Source organism: Meleagris gallopavo, chromosome 20, assembly GCF_000146605.3.
Source record: "Meleagris gallopavo isolate NT-WF06-2002-E0010 breed Aviagen turkey brand Nicholas breeding stock chromosome 20, Turkey_5.1, whole genome shotgun sequence".
Taxonomy (NCBI): Eukaryota; Metazoa; Chordata; class Aves; order Galliformes; family Phasianidae; genus Meleagris; species Meleagris gallopavo.
In genome coordinates this window covers 4,164,572-4,185,711 of record NC_015030.2, presented here as the reverse complement: position 1 = coordinate 4,185,711, position 21,140 = coordinate 4,164,572, and the positions used below count along the sequence as shown (strand labels likewise).

Here is a 21,140-nt window from a genome sequence, read left to right as displayed (position 1 = left end):
CTTCTGTTTTACAGTTTGACAAAGGAAATTGTGGTTCCCATCTACAGCAAGATGTTGGTCTGCTTGTTTTTTCACTTTGTGAGACACCTTTGACCACGTGCTGAATAAGAGAACGCTCGGATATTTAGGTTAAGTCATGAGTTGGCAGTAGAGCCAGTTTGATCTCATAATCAGCATGCCCTGGCTTATGTGAAAACAATTAGAAGATAAAATGATTCCTAGAAGTCAAATAGTATATGGTGTTATGGAATGTACTGTAGTGGGAAACAGTGACCACATAATGTGGTACTTGGTGCTATCATCAGGCTCCAAAGAATTGCACAAAATAAAGAAAACCTCATCCAAAGAGATCATTCCCTAAAACCAGGTCAGAAAACTTGTGAACAGTTATTAAAACCAAGAAAATCCTTTCCAATAAAGTATTTAACAGGATTTCATGAGAGGTACACAAGAAGACAATCAGTTTAAATTAGGAATGCTGACTGATTTACTCTGTCTAAGCCGCCAAGGTTTGATCAAAAGTGTTGAAAACACTTGATAGTTTCACAGAGATTTCCTAAGTACATAGATTCTCACATCATTTTTGCATTACAAGAACACAATCTGAGTTGAACACAATTGTCCTTGTAAAAATGCCAGCCACTTTTCTGCACTGCTTTCACCAGTGTCAAGAGGCGAAGAGATGTCTCTGCTCCCAGGATGCAGTCAGCTGCTGTTTTCACAGGCATGAAGCTGAGCTCAGCAGGGTCAGCCGGAACCATCTTGGATTTGTTTCAAAAAGCCAGTGTGAAGGAGGATGAAGTATTCCTTTCAAGGAGATGAGAATGGCAGCTCACATCTAATCTCAGCGCTAATGCTTTGGCTTTGGCTATTTGTTTTCTAACTGTAGGATTGGAAGCCTCTCTGCCAAGAGAGGTTGTGCAGTCTCCATCTGTGGAGGTTTTCAAGACCCAACAGGATAAAGCCCTGAGTAACCTGGCCTAATCTCACAGCTGATGCTGCTTTGAGCAGGAGGCTGAACTACAGATCTCCTTACGTCCCTTCCGACCCATGTCCCTACCAACCTGAATTACTCTATACTATTCTTTCCATCCATTTTAAATCCCCTCTTCTATCATCTTTGGCTTCCTTCACCTTTCAAACCAATACATTACTAGGTTTGAAAGTTCATTCCTACAGAGCATGACCAGGAAGAAGTTACAGGTTTAACTAGTTTATGTGACTGAGACATATGGCTCAGCCAGAGATAAAATCTCTATACGAGTCAAAAATACCATTACAGTTCTTCAAGAAAAAAATGATTAAAAGGGTGAAAAACTGCAAGTCTTAAGAAATACATAGCACAGGCCTGTGTGCATTTGCAAAACAACCTGGAAATGCAAAATAACTACTGAAACACATTTATAGCATTACAATCTCCGTAGTCCTGTATAATAACGGCCAAGATGACTTTTGGGCATTGTCTTCACTGGCTATACGGTTATATATCGTACAATTTAAGCTGCTCCTTCATGTCTCCTTCAGACATCTCTCCAAATGTGTCACTCTTTTCCTTCATGAGCCTGAAGATGGCAGCCAGCTGCTCTCTCTGAACCCTGTCAACAAGAAAAGGAGAAGTAGGAATAGCCAGTCTCCAGCAGGCACTCTGAACAAGCTCACCAAATGAAACATGAAGCCAAACGTGGGTCATTTTACAAGCCCTGTTGACTGCAGGAAAACTGCCCATGCAAGATGAGAAAGGGATAGCCTCTGGTTCTGCATCCTTCACTCTCCCAGCTATCTAATTATCTTGCATGCCTCTCTGCATTTCTTTACATACGGAGATAAAACTGTCTGCTTTAGCACCAGCTTTGGAGGAGAACCTTAGGGCTTATCTATGCTCACAGTTTCAGTATAATTCCACGTGTGGAAATCTGTAAGATCACCACATCCCAGTTCAGTGGGCTCTATAACAAAAATGGATTAAGCTTCATTAGCACAGCATCCTTTCATTCTGTAGTGAGAGTATGCAGATACAGAATAATTCAGGAATAGCTGTTAAGTTTTAAATTCACATCTTACTGTAAAACTAGAGACTAGACTGCCTTTCACTGTGGACATGACTTTAATCAGCCACTGGAAGATAAGATCACAAACTAAAATCTGCTTTGATTCAAGAGTTTGTCTACCAGTGTCAAAAAGAGAGATGAACTCATTGTCCAGCAGTGAGCTGATTCCTCCATGGGCAGAATCAGACCAGCAGAACATCTACCTCAGATTTCCAGCCCCAGAAGGTCCCACAGTTGATCGTCAACTTCCTGCTCCCCATAAAAGATCATGTCCTGATTTTTGCCTTACCTGAAGCAGTTAACCATTGTTATACGTCCTGCAGCACAATGATTGGTATCTGCCACAATGCTTTGTTCGAGGAATCTTTATAGGAGAGCTTATATTGTTCACATATTTACTGCTCATTGCATAGAGATAAAGAAGGGTGGGCTGCACGAGAATATCACGTATTCTCAAATGCCTCTCAAATGCCTAATGAACTGATGCAACTGCCTACAGTTTTAGGTCAAAATGAATATTGCAGGTCTGTGGAGTCAGAATTCAGCAACTCAGAGCAGAGATTTGCTGCAATCCAATCTGCTGCTCCTTCCGTGTCTTTAGCATCACTAGACTTCCCCTCAGCTGGAAATATCGATTCTTGCTTTTATTTCTACAGTCACCTGTCAAGTGTCCTTTGTCCCCATCACAGCCTGCTCTCTGCACAGGGCTTTAATACACTGTAATTAATCCATTTAAATGGAGGCCATTGGTTAACCTGGGGTAGTCTTCTTGAAGTCCTGTGTGGACAGGCTATTAGCTGTTTCCATAATAGGAGCAGTAAAAATACCTATTGACAGGCAAAACCAGGACGCAACCTTTGCTTGAATGAAGAAAGCACAGCATCAACAGTTAGAAGAACGCACAGCAAGAATCAATGGAAAGAGACAGTCAGGAATGAGCTGAGGAGCCCTCACATACCGAGTTCCTATCAAGCTCTGTGTTTTCCCCTCTGGGCTCAGCCCCAGCAGGAGCAGAAGCAGCCAGCTGTCTGCCCAGCACCATCGCTGCAGGCAGGGCAGGAAGAAAACACATCCTGGCAAAAGGAAGTTCATTTGCCAGTTACTTCCTATTACAATTAAAACGCAATTATCTTAGGCCAAATGTATCCTGATGTTGGAATCCTTTGGTTATGAAAGCTCTAGCCACAGCCTGTCAAGCACCTGGATTTGTCTATCCTTTATGCATATTTCTCTCCTCACATGAAACACATCCAGCTGCCCTTTCCAGACCAGAGGAAGTGAAGCACGGTCGTTATTGATCAATATTTTATTTTAGATCAGCACTGGGTACCAGAGGGCACATTTCCAGACTGATGTGGAGAAATCCAGTACACGTCTTTGCCTCACGTGTTGGAAATGCATGCCAGCTGCAAATGCTCTGCACAGGTCTGCATCCATCACTCATTATCCCACAGACATTAACATTACTGAAACCTTCAGCTGCTTAAAGCTCCATTTCCTTGTATTCTTGTCTCCAAAACTGAGATTGCTGACAATCCCCACTTATTTTTAAAACACAGCATCAATACATTTTGTCTATCCCCTTGACTTTAAATTTCATGACTGTACATTTGCAGGCAGAAATAAAAAAGATATGTTACTGTTCTGCACTTCATAATCTACAACAAAGGGAGAGCAAAACAAAGATAAGGAGAGAAAAGAGCCTGAGAAAGAAGAGTAAGACATCAAAAACATGAAACTGATTTCAAAAAGGAGCTTCTGCTATCAAAGGCGTCCTTGTAAAACAACTTTGTAGTGTTCCAGGTTGTATTTTCTTGATGACTGCAGATCAAAACTATCCCATTCACAAGTAAAATCATTCTCTCTTCCCATAAGAGCTGTTCTCAAAGCTGCTTGGATTCAAGAAGTCAAAGAGGATTTTACTTATTGCTGACAAAATAGATTAATTAAGGATTTTTCAAAGCAGCCTAATTCTTCTTGATAGGGAATTGAATTTGCATACTTAACTCCCTTAGGCTCCTTTAGGCACTTCAGTCTAAAACTTTCACAATTAACTGGAGTTTTGGAGCAGTTAGATGTAGGTATGTTAAAGCAGATCTAAGCTTCAGGAGCTGCTGGGCATCTGTGTTCACAGCAGCTGAAATCCTGGGCAAAGCTCTGCATTTGGAAAGATTGCTAATTACTCCACAGACAAACAAGGTCAGGATGCTACTGCAACGCTGAGCTGCTCCAGCAGAAACAAGGGAGAACCACTGGCCTGACTCTGTTCCTATTGAAGTCAGTGGAGTCACTTCTAGGGTAAAAGGCACAAGAAAACAGAATGTACCTCTAACCTAAAGTCCAGATTTTCAACACAAATCTCTTGAGGAAGAAGTTACAAGCTGCTGGAGAAAGGGAGAGCAAGCACAAACCAAATAAACTATTCAAAGGTTTATTGGACCAAACAAAGGCAATTTTTACAGATTCAAGCCACTAGAATTACAGTCCTTCATATAAGAGCCACCATCAGATACAAAACAAACAAACAAAACAAAAGTAAAAAATACCCAGACAGCCATTTGAGTTGAAGAAACAGTTTGACTCGCTGCCACTAGCAAAAATCTGGACTCAGCTATAGACTTTGCTGGATGTACGTATTGCCATGTAACAAACACAATGTATATAAGGCATTCTTTGCATAGTTGGGTGCTTGGGACACAGAGTCAGCTAGCCAGCACCAAAGGGAGACAGCAGCTGTACTAGTGGGTGTTGAAGCAGGGGGTGTGCCTAAATTCATATGCAAACCACTGAACACGCTTGCAGTTGTTGGCTGGGAAGGGGCAGCCCAGCCTCTTCTAAAGCTGAAGCCTCCTGCTGTTCTTTAAATGAGCCCTTTTATTACGAATTTGCCAACCCCAGGCGCTGGAAAGGACAACTGTGTACAAGGTTTCAAGTATCGTCTGCATAGGAATTAAAAGGAAAGAAAAAAAATAAAAAGAAAAAGCAGCCTGTTGGTTTTCTGATATGTTTGCAGCTTTAGCCAAGAGGCCCTTGTCCTGCAGTGAGAGAAAAATTTGAAGGACGTGTTCCCAGCCAACCTCGTGTTTCTGCAACGTCACTAGAGGACTTGGGCCCTCTTCTCACTCTCACAAACCAGCTGGCTTTCATTTGCAGCCTGCTGTGCCTGAAGCAGGCACATGCACCTAGCCAAATTCATCCCCTGACGGAGCTGAGGAGAGGTGCTGAGATGTGGCTCCTGCGGACAAGCCACTGGGCTAGCAAGAAAAGAGGGCAGTGGGACAGCAAGCGGGCAGAGAAATGGGAAGGGTGTCTCTTCCAGGACCCCCCTAATCTCATCCTGAGCTGTGGGAACCCACAGTGCCATAGCTACCTCCTTGGGTCTCATCTCTTGGGAACAGAGCAGGGAAGTGTGAATCCAGATAACAACAGTCAAAACGTGGTCTCTGAAGCCTTCACCACAAACTGAACAGCTAAGCTATCAACCTTCATCACTCCTCCAGTCTTCCACCTACCTGCAAGATCAGCTCTCTGCTAAAATAACTACAGAAGTAAGATTTAAGTCAGCTTACATCTTCTCTCCCTTACTTTGATCCCACTTTGTGCCTCCACCCCTTGGAATAATGTCACACAATGTTTGAAATCAGTCAGTTCCCACTCCCCAGCAACACAGAAGGATTTGGCTCTAAGAAGAAACAACTTGGTAGTCTGGTATAAGATCCAGGCCGGTCTGGGAGAAGAGCTACAGTTCACCCACCCCTCTAAAGAAACAACATTGGATTCATGGCAGGGCTAATACATGGTGATGAACAAAACTAATAGGCTCGCTGCAAATTTGGTATCCAATTTGGGTTCTGTTTGAAGGAGAGGGAGAAAGGTTAATTTAGGATATCCCAGCCCCCCCAAACACAACTCAAGTCACTCATTGGGCCCAGCCCCAGTCCATGGAGACACACAACAGGATCTCCTTAAACTTGATACCACAGGAGTTTTTGAAGAACTCAACTTCAGACCAAGAGGGATGCCAAGTTTTGAGGGCTTATGGATTCTCTTATGGGTGTGTTTGGTTGGTTTTGGTATTTCTCTCAAGCCTTTAAAGATGCCAAGGGATGCCTTTAGGAGGAGGCTAGGGACAACTTCATATAGTCTTCAGTTCTGCAAAGAGAAACAAGGAGAGAAGAGAAATATTTCAGTCATTTCACCCCTCAGGATGGTTTCATTATTATTCACATAAATGAGCAAGGGGATAACTCAGTGTGAGTAGAGGGAAGGCAAGTCAGCTTTCCCTTTCTGGGAAGAGTAAGTCACTGTTTGCAAACCACATGTCTCAAAGGAGGAGGCACATTTCTTCATCAACTGCAGCAGGATAGCTGAAACCCGGTCAAAGAAGTGGAAATCCTCTCATCTGGCATCAAACCTGAATTGCAGTCTTTCTTTCTGACCTATGATGAGAGCTGAAGAAGTCCAGCTAACTTCATTAACTGAGGGATTACTGCCTCAGTGTCCCATGCAGAGCTGTCTTGGGCTGCTGACTTGTCCAGCCCACATTCCTCCTGCCACCTGCAACCAGATGAGCCAGGATCCAGTACAGGTTTCACCAGGCAATATGTCTGAATGGGTCAACCTTTCTATTGATCTGTCTGAGCGAAGAAAGGAGGCAAAACTAACAGACTCTATAGACCACAGTGCTTCCTTCCTCTCCTAATATCTCAGGGAAGGAGGGTGAGATTATTAGATAGATTTTATGGATGGAGACATCTAGGCACTCCCCAAGGTCTTGTAGCATGTTAGCATGAATGTGGTCCCTCATTCCCAGCTTGAACCCTTCCGATGCTCTGCCCTGACTGCCCCCGCTGCTCTCATGGAATGCTGTGATACACGCAGATGTATCCCTGAATTCAGTAGGATTCACACTGCCTAACACCTGAGTCTCATTCAGATGTCACCTGCTCCTGACAGCTACAACATAAAGGCAAGTTGCAGCCTCATTTCTTCCTTATTCCTCTGCAAAAGGTTCAACTGTCTGCTGCTTTGTACAGACACTCAGCAACCCGGATCTCGGATGGGAGATGAAGGCTGAAGCCTCACAAGGGCCCAGGGTTCCTCAGGCAGTGCTGGGGAAGCTCAGCAGCCAGCCCATTATGACAAAGAAAGAAAATTCTCCAGAGTGGATAATCACTCTGTGGGATTCGCAGCGCTGACGATCAGATCATCCTGCTCAAGCCACACAAGCATAATCAGATTTTACACATGAGGGCATAAGCTCATTGCCATGGGGGCCCAGAAGGAGAAGTCCCCTCCAACATGCCACAGTTGGAGTGGGGAGGGATGGAGGATGTCAGGGAGAGTGGATGGGGCTCAGATGCATCCCCTCTGCAGGGATACTCACCTAAAGGACAGAGCCAGGCAGACAGTAGGGGTGAGATCTTAAACAAAACATGGACTTGATGGAGGATATCTGTCAAAACAACAAATTCCTCATCTGCAAAACAGGGATACCCCTTTCTGCTCCTGGAGCAAGCTGAGAGAGGAATTAAAGAGCATGAGGCAGACTGTCATGGGAACATCAGAGCAATAAAATTCCCTAGACTGAGAAGCTCTGACATTGCTGCCATGGAGCCTGAGAGACTTAATTATCTTGGGATGGAGGCTGAGCCATGAGCCACTGCCTATCCTTGGGTCTTCCCTCCTTTCCATTTGATGTGGATGGTGAAATCAGCCTTGCCAACATTCCTTCCCCTGGCAGCACATGAATCAAGCCAAGTTGTGGTCTTTTTTTGATGGATTATTTCTTCACATATAGATTATCCAAATTGCTCTGGCCCCAGCTAAGGACCAAGTCAAGAAATCATACTTTTGATCAACTGGATGTGGTTATATGCAAGGAGCAACCAGAAAATAAGGAGCTTAGACAAGGGCAGGTCATTGGTTGAAAATGGCTCAGGAGCTGAAGGTAGAAACACTGGAGCATGAGGTAACTGGTCTCTGCTGCTGAGGACAGGGGAAGGACATTTTTATCCCTTCCTTTTTGTCCTAGTTGCAGTTCCTCTGCAATCTGAGATCAGCATCTCCAGCACAGGTGGAAGCCACTTGTCTCTCTGATGGCCTCAGAAGCACTGCCCTCATTCCAGCTCAGCAATGATATTGGCACTGGGGCATGGACTTGTCTTAGAGAGCAGACAGCATCCCAGTGCTAATGTCCCTCTTGCAGTCAAAATCCACAGCAGGAGGTCAGAAATCTCACAGCTCATCCAAAGTGTCCATAGCTTTCCAGAGGAGCCTTGACACTCTCCAAGGAGAAGATCCCCAAACATCTTGCTCTAACCACCTCTGGGAATTGCTTGCAACCTTTTCAGGAAGAATTTCATCTGGAAAGCTGATTTTTAGAAGCGTGGAGCATTCCCAGCTCCTTTCCCTATCAGGTAAAGCAGGCACTCAGCTTCTCAGGAACATCAGTCCTCTGGTCTGAAGTGCTGGCAAGGAAGGCACATACCTTCTGGCGTCAGGCTCTTCTCGCTCCAGGGCTGTGATTCACCTTTGAAGCTCGAGAGCAGTGAGGAAAGGCCATGGGCACTGGGCCTGGCATTGGGAAACCAAGCTCCCCCCAGGCATTTCCCTCCCATCTTACTACAGAGACTACAGTCTCATCACCATCACTTCCTGTGTCTCTACCCTTGGGGTAGATATCATCTCACTTCTGGCAGTGACCATCACTTCCAGGACCACAGTACTGCAGGAACAACATGAGGAAGGACATACTAAATCTAAGCATTCCCTTCAGTCCCAAAATTGTGGGCCAGTTGCTTCAGTCAGTGGGTAAAACATGGAGAGAGAAATTAACAGCAGAGTATGGAGAGACAGTGCTTTGAAAGAGAAGAGTGAGAGAGTGAAAGGTACCAAAGGGAGATTTTATCTACACAGATCTGACACTCTTCCAGTGGGACCCACCAGCCAGAAGGTGCACAGGACCTTGGGGATGCCTGTTGCTCCTCAGCACACCAAGAAGGCAGCTGAGGCTGCCAGAGTCCGTGCAATTAGGAGCACAGTCCCAGCAGCTCAAGGACAAGGCTGAGCTGCCCTTGCTCAGTGCCATTTCAAGGCAGAAGCCTCCTACGCTCCCCAGCCACGGCAGTGACAGCTGAAAAGGCCACAGCACAGCCAGGAACGTGGCTTGAGCTCTGCCAGCTCAGCTCAGCTCACCTCCTCCAGCTCTATGCTCACCCCTTTGCGATGCTCCTGAACCCCCTGAGACCATGTTACAGAAGTGGAGAAAGCAACAGATGGGCCAACCTATGCTTCCATGCCTGGCTTCTGCAGCCCATGATGCCACAGGGGAGGCAGCCTGGGCTCCCAGAGAGTAGCAGAGAGAACAGCAAGCTGCCCATGCTGCATACGGTTAAGCAGAAGCAAATAGAGCCAAGTTGTGAGCGCTGGGTGAGGGAGATGCAAAGCAGCCACAAGCTGGGACAATTCGGGACATCAGCCAAGAGGAAAAACCCGGGAGCTCAAAGCAGAGTCTGAAACCTCATCCCATGGCAGGACTGGGGACTCACAGCCTGCAGAGGAGTGTCTGGAAGGTTCCCCCCAGGGATGGGAGAGGAGAAGAAGGGCTCTACTGGCCTCCCCTTTCCCTGTGTTTCTGAGGGAGGCATCCTGAGCTGCTCTATGGGACTCATGACTCAAGCAGATGCTCTATAAATAGGGCCTGAGCTTAGCTCCACTGATTTCTCATAGACATTTTCCCTATGGAGAAGCATCACAGCCAGGGGAGCTTGGTGGGTACCCCTGTACCACGTGCCCCTTTCCTCCTAGGGGCAGGTGCTGGCTGGTCTGTGTCTGAAGGCAGCCTTCCCCATGGCCAGTGCCATCCCCATGGCTGGTGGCCGCAGTGAAGCAGTGGTCAGCCTGATCTAAATGGAGCCCCACATTCGCAGTCTTTGTAGCCCCCTGTTGCTACTTCTCCTCCCTCAGCCCAGGATGACTATCGTGCTGCAGAAGATGAAGAGCAAACAAATAATAAAAACCCAAAGAAAGCCAAACTTACCAGCTTCCCTCATCCAAATGAAGTGCCATGCTGGACAGGAAAGGACAGCAAGCAAGCAAGCCAGGGCTATGTGATGGCAATGCAGGAGGTGGACAGGGACAGATGCAGAAAGAGAGCTCTCCTGAAATACAACCTCCCCCAGCCCAGACCACCCACTTGTTTCTAGAGGGCATATTCAAAATTGGTCAAAGTCCATCATCTAAATCCTAGCAGCTGCTTCCTGCCCTTGTGTTCTCGAGTCATCACTGCAAGTATTGTCTGGTTCAAAATGGCACTTCGGCACAGTTCTCCCTAAAGCCACAGCTGCATCCCCATTTGATCTGGGATGTCTGGCAAAGCAAGGGATGTCTTCTCTCTGCCTTTCCCTGCAGCTAAGGTCTGGCCATGCACCTTGCCTTGCTGAAACTCCAGGGTCCAAGACTGGGTTTATTTAGTGGCTCGTAATCAAGAAGCACCCTGGACCCAGCTGGGGGCCAGCCAACTTTCCATTGCTAAATGATCACCAAGAAAAGGACAGTGGGTAAGATTTCCAGCCATCCCATTCCCTTTGCTTGAACTCCAGTTTGCAAGCAGTGCCTTCTCAACCCACCCATGGCTGGCCAGGAGAGCCAGAGAATTAATCCTAGAAGGGCTGAGATGACTGTGGGAACCATGCTTACTAGCAAAGCAGACACAGCAGCCCTCCCTACCTTCTCCCCAGTCCTGTAGAATTGGACTGTGGTATCACTGAGCCATCCATCACACCTGCAAGCAGCAGGCTCTCAGCAGTTTGGGGCACTGAGTTTCACTCAGACACTGCTTTAAGGGACTGAGAGTGCTGTGGGGCTTTGTCCAGCTCTGGAGATGCCCTCCTGCTTGCAGCTGGGCCCCTCAGGTCAGGGACTTTGCTGTCCTGTTTCTCTTGCTTTCACCTTCCCACTCCACTCCCAGCACTAATTTAGGTTATGCAAAACCACAAACATCTCATCCAAGTACACATGCAGAAAACACAGCCTCTGCCTATGCTGCAGCCCACGCAGCAATGAGAAGCATCTTAGTGTCTCATCGCTGGCCAGGGAAGGTGACTGATTGGGAAATGCAGCTGCAGCACCCAGAGCTTGGGGGACAGCTTCTGGTTTTCTATCTCCACTTCTCCATAAACCTCAGAAACAAGAGAAGACAAAGAGGAAAGAGCTTCCTACAGACTATCATGTGGGATCTGCTTTCCCTTCAGCCTGCACACCTACAGAAGAGTGGGAAGGACTCAGCATCACCAAGGCCAACCAGGACTTGCTGGGACCTGCTCTATCTTGTAGAAAGAGAGAACTGAAAACAAAAACCTATGGGAATCTCTCTCCTGGTTGTTTTCTTTTTACTAGAAGTGCAGCTTGTTGCAGCTGTCAGTGCTCACTGCACAAACAAACCAACCCACTGGCAGCCCTAGGACTGTACTTGTGCCCCATCCAGCCTGGACAGGCTGCACCACCCCAGTCCCACATCCACAAGCTTTGCACCATGGCAGCAGCAGTTGGCAATAGATGGCCAAAAGCCTCGGGTGCAGAAGAGATGGATTTGGGAAATATGCAATGCTGGCTTGACTCAAGGCTGCATCCTTCCCCTGTTCCCTTCCCTTTCCTGCTCAGACTGCTTTTCTCCCCCAGAGAAACAAATGCTACGTGCTTCTGTTCTCAATGTGCTGGTAACCTAGCAGGTGTGCAGTGCCACCAGCCAAGCAGAAGTGTTTGCCAAAAAGAGTTACCATCCTTCCCTCCTGAGAAGTCCTGCTATTTTTTAAGACTGAAGAATTAAAAAGCAGGAAGTTGCATCACTCAATGAAGGTCACATTCCTTCCCCTTTGAGTCCAGATTTAGCGCCAGTTTGAAGCTGCAAGATTCAAGTGAATAGCAGGCAAGGCAACCACAGCTTCAGGAGCGATGCAGAATATGAGCAGAAGTGGGTTTTTGTTTAAACAACCCTTCCTACTGCATGTCTCTCCTCTCCTATTGTCTGCAGGTCTTCCTGGAAAAGGAATTATCTCAGTAGCATTTCCAAAATCAGGTGTCCCCAAATGAAGGGCTCCTGATGACAGACCACAACAGGCAGTCCCAACTGGGGGCCTTGCATTCTGGGGATGTTGCTTCCAAGCTGCTTCCCACAGGTGCCTGCTGGCCCATGGGACAACTGAAGGGTCAGCAGCAGGCTGAGCCCCCACCTCCAGCTACGTGCCCTAGGGCTAACCACCAGCTCACTGCCTTCGTTTTCCAAGTCAGGAAATAGAAGTGTTCATGGGATGTCTGAACTGAGGAAACCATATGGAAGAACTGAGCACCTGCACATGAGAGCCCTCCATTCCAGGTCCCTTTGGAGTGCTCGTGGAAGTGAGATGGAGCAGGGGGAGCAGACTCATTAATCTGTTATGGGGAAGGAAGGGAGGCGGGCGGGGAGGTGGGAGAGATGGCTCAGGAATAAACCCTCCCCCCCCAGAATAAAACCCAAAAGAATAAAAAAACCCACCAAAACACATTAGCAGATGTTACAGTGGTACCACTACTTCTAAGAAACGGCGCGTCCTTACCAAACAGATTTGCAAGAATGTTTGTGGCCGAGGACCTAAGGTACTTGCTACAGAGATGTGAGATCAGAGGTCAGCTCAATCCTGCAACATAAAGGTGGCAAACCTGGGTCACAGCAGGTCGGCAGCGGTCAGAGTGCAGAATGCATGGAACCAGGGAGAGGGACGGGGCTGCTGAGGGACCGGGCTGAGCTGCTGCCCTCTGCTCACCTGGACCTCACCCAGCAGCACCCGGACCCCATACACCACCCTGAAATGAGAAGCTGCTGATGGCACAGGGAAGAACTGGGGGAAGAAAATAAGCCAGCGACATAGCAGGACAAAAGTAAAACATAAAAAAAAAATAAATAAATCATAAAGCTGCTGTAAGGAAATGAACAACACAGAGAAGAGAGACAGCAAAAGGGAGCAGTAGGAAAACGCGCTGCCAATGGCCCTCAGAGTGGGAGCTGCTGAGAGCTTCTAAGGTATCCTCAGTGCCATCTGTCAGCCCTCGGGGCACAGCCCTGCCCTGGGACACGAGCACTGATACCCATCCTTCAGTCCAGAGCACAAAACATTGGCTGGGGATGCAGTGAGAGCGATGTCCCCTCACCACCTCACCATACCCAGGACCCTTTTGTTGCCATGAAGGAGCCAGCCCTGCAGGTCTCCTGTTTGAACCCTCACACAGCGATTGCTCAGCTGGCTGCTGGAGCTGCAGATGCAGAGGGTTTAAATGTGCCTTTTGCAGTGGATTTTGTACCAGCAGGATCCCCAAAAACTATTCCCATTGAGCCCTGGGGGCTGGGGTTTCATTCACATTCACTCTGTTCATTCCACCATCCCCTCCTCCCCATGTGAAAGCAGTGATGCCAACAGACCTGACTAGTGTTGTAAAGACTGCATGCTCCAGGCATGATAAAGACATAATGGGAAGAAAGCAAACATTTTCCTGATGCCAGCAATGCAGGGTCAGCCCAGAAGCAGCCAGAGCTGGCTTGCATGGCTGAGACCAGAGCATGCAGCCCAAGCAGAGCGCTGCTCCCAGCAGTGCTGCACAGCAGTGAACCCTGAGACCTGCGACAGAAAGGGAAGGCATCCCTTGGTGTGAAAGTGGGGATAACACGAAGGGAAATGGTGCAGGATCAGCATGTGTAGGGCAGCCTGCACGGAGAGCTAGGGCCCACAGCCCTTCCTTTGGGATGACAAGGGAGGAGGCAGCATCTCCTCAGCATGCTGTGGGCCATACTGGGATATGAGGCTCCAAAGCTCCACATTCACTCCCTTTGCTCCAGTATTTCAGAGTTGTACCCAAACCCTTGGGCTATTGACAGGGCAAAGGGAGGGGAAGAGGCAGTCAGAGCCTCAACAGATGGAACTCAACATGGTGCCAATGGTCCATGGATATACAGCAGCTTGCACCAGGTGAGACATTGGGTCTGTGCATCCAGAGAAGGAGCTTGTCCAGCTCCAGTGATATAGATGCACTGTGGCCCTGTATATCCTCAATCCATGTGATTGTATTTGTGATGCTGTGAGGTCTTGCTTCAAGAAACTGCCAACCAGGTGGACTTAAGTGAGAAGGGAAAAAAGGAAACTCGGCATACCTTTGTTCTTCCTCGAGTTCTTCTTTGGTCATCATTGACTTGTACTGGTTTCCCCTCAGCTTTCCAGGACTGTACTTAAAAGAGAACGTCTCATCTGCAGCTGGAGAGGGCAGGACAAAGGAGAGCAGGACATGGTGTGAGACACAAAGCAGCTGAGAGGGACATTCAGCACCCACAGGCTCCAGCTGCCTGCCCAGCCCTGCTCCCATGCATTCACCCGTGAGACTTCCACCATCAGTTCCAGAGCCTCAGGAAACCCGCAGAAGGTCTCTCTCCCCTCCTCCCCAGGGGCCCCTTTCCAGATCTCCCCATCTCAGCCTTGGGCTAATTAGTGCCAGAGCTCACGGACCTCGAGGCAAAGCTGATCCTTTTCCAATCGGATTTCATTAGAGCGCCGCTTGCTTTTAGAAACCTCTCCTCTTCCTTATCTTCCCAGAGACAACAGAGAACAGCAGCAGTGGGGGACGATCCAAAGGGCGGCCCTGGGGGCTCACGGAGCTGTGCTTATCTGCAGCTGCTGATCCACGGACCTTTATCTCCCAAGGACTGTGGGATGGGGCTGCCTCGCGTCAGCTGCTCAGCACAGCTGTACCCACAGAACCATCTGCTGTCCTCACAGAGCCCTGGGGCTCCTTCTGAGGAGTCCAACAAACAGAAGATGCTGTCTGACTGCCTGTGCATCCCTGGGACGTTGCATGTTACCCACAAACCCACTATCCTGGGTGATACCTCCGGGCACCAACGAGACCCCATAAAAGCGATCATAAAAGCGTATGGAAAGAAAATCAGCTGCTGCTGCTGCTTTGGGAGATATTGGGAGGGAAAGAACAGAAAGAGAGGGTGTAACATCCTGTTCCTTGCTCTGGTGCAGCCCAGGAGTTATGTTATTACCTTTGTACAGCTCGCGTGATTTCAAGGACAATTAAAATCATTTCCTCCACACAGTTCTCTGCCAAACTGAGATTTTGCCTGTCCAAAAAGGGCAGTTTAATTGCTGCTCCACCAGAAAGGAACAAGCAGCAGGGAGGAGAGGTGGCCACCTATCTCACTGCCCACGTGTTGTGGCTTTGGAAACCGCTGGATGTTTTCTGAGCTCAGGAACTTTCTTTGCAGACTGAAAACAAACTTCAGGAAGCACGGAGCAGGGAGGCAGGGCTTTCACGTGGCCGGCTGCAGAGCAAAGATGTGACCTACTTACCAGGAGCCTGGCCGGGAGCATATTAAAGAAAATATTTGTTTTTCATCTCTCTTTTCTTGTGTTGCATTTCAAGTGCTGGCAGTGTCTGAGCCGGGTGAGAGCCCTGCGAGCTCAGCAGCTGCCTCCTGCCTCCCATCTCCCAAAGTGGGGCTAAGCTGCTCTCGTGCACCATGGGCTCGTGGGGATGCTGAGCTAGCCGTGAGCCGTGCCCATCTCCATCTGAGCTGCCCCAAAATAGCCGTGAAGCAAAAAGGGCAAACCTTGGCAGAGCACCATCACCAAGCATCCTTTGGGCAGCAGACGCCCATCATTCATCCAACCAGATCTACCAGACCCAACAACACCACCGATGCTGCACGGAAGCCCAGCAGGATGGAACACACACGTGTCTTTGTGGAACCCTGTCCCCTACAGAGGGAAGGCGCTTCTCCCACCTTGTGGGATTAAAATTTGATTCCCTGTGGCATTAGGGTAATCCTCCTGAGCTTGGGGATTGCCGTGCTGTGCCTTACCCGGGCTGGGAGGAAAGTGGGGCAGAGCAGGAGGAGCACCAGCACAGAGGGGATGTGCCAGCAGTGGGCACAGCCCCACTGACACACTGCTGCTTGATGGGCCATCTGCTTTGTTTTCTCTGAGCACAGTCACCCCAGTGAGGCAATTCATCACTTTCCAATCAACTAATTGAATAATTAGTTAAATGTGGCTCTGACTAAAGACCCCAGAGATGTGCCTGGAGGCAGGGAAGGAGCTTTTGGGGTGCCGCTCCATGGCAAACAGCTCAGAGGATTGAGCTGTTTGTCTGCTCCCAGGTATTTAGTAATAGTGACAGCCCAAGGGCAGGAGCCCTTCTGCTGTGTGTGGATCCCCAGTAGCTGCTTCTCCCTCCATCTCCCTTCATTTTGGATGTTGGGTCCTTCTCCCCTGCACTGCCCAGAGATAGGGGACCATCCCCAGGCACTGGCGCTCAGCTTTTCAGACTTTCCTGGCACTCACCATCATCATCCTCCGTCTCTTTCACCATCAGCTTCTCACTGTCTGAGTCTGGATCTTCCTCCTGCAGAGGGAAAAAGACAGAGCAGCCATGAGCAGAAGGTGCTGTTCTACATCACCCATGAGAGCCTTCAAGGTTGGGTACTGCTTCTCTGCCCCGTTCTGAGAAGAGGGGAAAGGGATGCTTGCTAACAAGCAATGTTCATTAGTCTGCTTCCTTCTCACTGCTCAGCATGTCATGAGAACTGCCCTGTCCCCATGCCCAGGGGGCTGCCATTGCAGTCATTTCCTCCCTTGGGCCCTCAAGCACCAAAAATAGCCCCAGGAGCAGGGAGGGAGGCTTGGAGCTGGGTCCAGGGCATGGAAAGGCCCAGCAAGAGGAGCATCCATCCCACACAGACACGGGCAAGCAAAGCTGCCCCCAGCAGGAGCCATCTCAGCTCAGATGCACAGGGAGGAATCAAACAGCACGGAGTTTTAACACAAACCAAGTTTGGAAGTTTTGGGGTTGCCTCCCACGAGCAGCAGCAAGCTTTATCAAGGCCGGATTCCTTGCAGATGGAGCGTGGGGAGGGAGAGAACAGCTCCAGCCCTGGAGATAAGGCTGGGACACAGGCAGTGCCCACACACGTGCCTTCCTCCCTGTGTGATGCAGACACGAGGGGAACCAGGACGGACCCCACACTGGGTTTGCAGTGCGTGGCTTTATATCCACCACTAAGTGTGGTACTGCTCAGACCCAGCTTGGTTTGTCATTGGTGAGGAATGCACATTATTCACAGCCCCTTGGCTTCTCCTCACCACCCAGCTCCCCAGAAGGACACGTGGCTGACACCCCAGCAGCCATCGCTATTTTGGGCCACGCTTCCAAACATGGGCACTCACTGCTGACACCTGGGCAGCCCCGGGGCCAGCAGAGCAACACCCAACAGAGAGGCACTGGGAGGGGATGTTCAGCCCTGGCCCTGGGGGTGCTGAAAGAGAACGTTCCTGCTCCAACCCACTGGAAGAAAGATTTGATGGGAGCAGAGGGGGAGCAGCCTGGGCTGCCAGGCCAGCAGGTGACTGCTTTGTGCTGTGGTCACACTGGGGAGCCCTCCTTGTTTGGCAACTGCTTGCTCACTACAGCACAGCATTTTTCTGCTCAGCGGCAGATGCCAGCAGCTCCCTTCCCCCCACGCTGCAGCCCTGCCTTCCACAGCCCTGTCCTTCTGTCTGTCTGGTCGGGAGCAGCTCCCACAGGCAGCCCATGGGATGCGTTCTGGAATGAGCCAGGCGCTGCTCCTGGACGTGGGTACAAGTCCAAGGAGCACATTTGCACCCTGAACACACAGACAGAGTCTAGAAAAGCTCCGCTGAGACCCAGAACAGCACTGCTGGCAGCCTTTGCCCCACGGCCACTGTCAGATCAGTGGTGCCACGGTCACACGAGGATGCGGTGATGCTGAACCACAGTGCTGCAGAGCAGGGGAAGGAAGGCACAGCAGCAGCCCTGGGGATGCTGATGCAGCAGTCGGGCTGCCAGGATGGAGAGCAGTTTATGCAGAGCTGACGTTGCGTGGCACAACCAGTACGTGGATGGGACAGTCACCCCCAGCAGGAGCTGCCATAAGCAATGCCACCAAATCACAGCCCCCCAAACCCAGCACAGGGTTAAAATTCCCCAAGTCATTACCTTAAATAACAATGCGGGAATACAGCTGTCTTGGCTTTTGGCAGACCTTGGCTGTAGAGCTTAAGCATTTGTTAGCTCATCAGAAATGTGCTTTGCCCTTTAGCTTCCATGGCCAGCGAGCAAACGCCCACGTGTGAGCCTGACTTGGGCAGTGCAGGCTGCAGACAAAAGCAGCAGCAAGGATGGGACCCCCGGGGAGGTTTGGGGCAATGAGTAGTAACAGAGTGCTCCCCAAAAGCCCCACTCATGGCTTTCCCACCCTATGAGCCCTCTTCCAGCCCTAAAACATCTTCCAGGTGGGAAAGCCTCCTCTCTGTCATAGGGCAAGATAGGCCGGGCTCCCCATCACCCTGTTTTCAGCTCATTTACGGCCAACCACAGGCAGTTCCTCTATCCCCACAACAGGTTTCCCTCCTCTAAAGGGACGCAAGGAGGGGCTGCTGAGCCCCCACCCCTTCTCCCATCCCGTGGGCATGACAGGGACAAGCAGAGTCCCTAATCCATTCCAACTGCAGGGAAATGGGAAGGTCCTGGGCTGCAAAGAGGGGGGAGAAAACTGCCCTGGAAGCTCCCAGCCCCACGTTGCCATTTATGGCTGCGCCTTCTGATCCAAGCCTGATGCAAGAGTTTGCAAGAGGAAGGCAGCGGGGAGCCAGACAGAAAAAGAGAAGCCAGGAGGGAAAGGGGAAGGGAAAAGCCTTTAAAAAAGGGGGAAAAGGAAGCTGATGGGCAGAGTTTGGCAGAGCAGCAGCCCTTGGGTAAGGCAGAAAAGCTAATGGGAGATTTGGGGATTTCTGCTCCTTTCTGGCAGGACCCACACTGAGCTGCCACAGCTCCCCACCCAGCAGTTTCTCATTAGGGCAGCAGCATCCATCACGTAACGAGCTCCGACAGCAACAAACTAATTAATTTTTTGTCAGTGATGGGAGCCAGCGGACACAAGGGAACCACCGCCAGTACCTAATGGGAATGAGGACTCCTTCCCCTGATTCATTCCCCCTCTTTCAGCCCTGCCCAGCACACGGAGCATCACCTTGCCCAGCAGGAGCTGGGACCTTGTAGGACAGAGGCAGGGAACGGAGCATAAAGGCAGCAGGAGGGAACACAGACAGCAAGGTGATGCACTGAGCACACCGACGCTGCTTCATCCATCAGCAGTTGCTCCAGTGCTTAATGGCTGCAGAGAATCTGAAGCAGCACGTGCTGAGCAGACAGCAGGGAAAAGGAGAAAGGCCTCGGAGTGCTGAGCACAACCCACTGCTGTCTGATGCACTGGGTCTGCCGAGAAGCTCCAAGCCTACAGCGGCACGATGCTGCTCTGAGCCTCTGCTGAGTCACATCAAGGGACTGCAGCCCTCAGCCACAAGAAGGGCAGGGCTCATTTCCAGCCTGTGCAGCTCTCACTGCTTCGATCAAACTCCTTCCCATCCACACCTGTTAACACCTGCTTGGTCCCAGAGCAGCTCACCCTGCCCTGCTCCTGGGAATCACTTCCCAAGGAAACAAAACCTTGTCCTGTATCGTGGAATCACTGAGGTTGGAAAAAATCCTTGAGTCCAACAGTCAGCCCATCACTATCTGTGCTTTGCTGTGTGAGGCACAACCTGCGCTGAGCACAGTGCCCTCCAGGCTGTGGGCACCCCGGGCTGTGCTCACTGGGCACCCATAGGGGACAGGAGCATCCATCCCATACAGACTGTCACCTTTGGGCAGACAGAACTGCAGTGCCACATTCCTGAAGGAGGAGTAGGTTGCAGTGGTGTCTGCTCAGGGAAATGGGACTGAAGAGCAGCCAGGAGGGAGGAGAAACATTCCCAACTCACGTTAATGAGACAACAGAGAAACTGCATGTCCTGGGTGCTGCTGAGCGATCCCAGCTGGGATACAGCCACTGAATGGCAGTCCTGGGGCTCCCCAGCCCTACAGAGCACTGATAAATCCTACAAGTCATCCCGGAGATGGACAGATGTTCCCAGTGCTTTTGGGATGCTGTGACAATGGGGGTCTGCTTGAGAGCCATCCCCATGGCCAAGGGATGGTGCTGGGACTCAGGGAAAGAAATGGGAGATGAAGGAGGTGGGAGGAGGGTGAGGTCCCAGCACACAGGGACAGGCACTGCCCTGGGGATCGCCACGGGACACAGAAGTGCCAACCCACTGGGACTCACCCACTGCACCCCGGTGAGTCAGTAGTGATGCCTTCCAAGACAACGGCTGTCTGTCTGTCTGTCTGCACACTGCCCAGCAGCCTGGATGCAGTCACCAAGGATTAGCAATGCTGCTAATAATAACTAGCAGGCAGCCAGGCTCCAGGCTGCGCTCCCCAGCCCAAACACGTCTGCAGGCTGTGCATCCCTCCTGGGTTCCCCAGCCACCCTATTGCCCGCATCCCTCACTGGTACAAGGGGTGGCCCCAGGAGAAGCACAGTGAGTTTGAGACCCTTTGGGGTCCCCAGGCCCACAGCACAGAACATTAGCACAGAGCTCATGGAAGCCAGCAGGGCAAACTCCTTCCATGGCCGCTGGGTCACCCTTTTATTTTTAAACAAGATCCGGAGCTGGAGGAGGATTTACCAGGCAGCCTCCCCCAGTTCAAGCACGGGTCAGAGCTCGGGGTGGGAGGCCAGTAGGATGCTTGGGGGGGACAGAGGGAGGAGACCTCCCTGGGGCTGCAAGGACAGCAGCTGGGGCATCCTCATGCTGCAGGGGGACGATTTGTTGCAACCCACAAAAAAAAGGGGGGACAGAAAGAGCGCACACCCCCAGCACCTGGAGCAGCTCCTGGGAAAAGGACGTGCAGCCCCCCGCGCGCAATTCGCCTTCCCTCAAGCCTCCGTCCCCTTACCTTGCTCTCTTCCTCCTCCTCTTCCTCCTGCTGCTGCTGCTGCTCCCGCTGTTCGGCGGCTGGCGGCGGGCGGGGGATGCTCTCGGGGCTCCGCTCGGCCGCGGATTTCTGCTCGGCCGCGGATTTCTGCTCACCCACCGCCACCTCCTTCTCTTCCTTCTCCTTCTCCTTGTCCTCCTTCTCCTCCTCCTTCTCCTTCCCCTC

The 21,140-nt window shown here is 50.3% G+C and overlaps 1 protein-coding gene across 1 annotated transcript in view; it reads right to left on the bottom strand.

Annotated features, from left to right (window-relative positions):
* Positions 1-463: 463 nt before the first annotated feature.
* Positions 464-21,140, bottom strand: part of MXRA7 (matrix remodeling associated 7) — a 21,234-nt gene continuing 557 nt past the window's right edge. Inside the window, exons 2-5 of the mRNA XM_010721280.3 lie at positions 20,937-21,137; positions 16,421-16,481; positions 14,230-14,329; positions 464-1,595 (exon numbers count right to left, since the gene is read on the bottom strand). Coding sequence (XP_010719582.2) covers positions 1,481-1,595; positions 14,230-14,329; positions 16,421-16,481; positions 20,937-21,137 — 477 coding nt within the window. The 3' untranslated portion in view covers positions 464-1,480. The remainder of the gene's footprint in view (positions 1,596-14,229; positions 14,330-16,420; positions 16,482-20,936; positions 21,138-21,140) is intronic.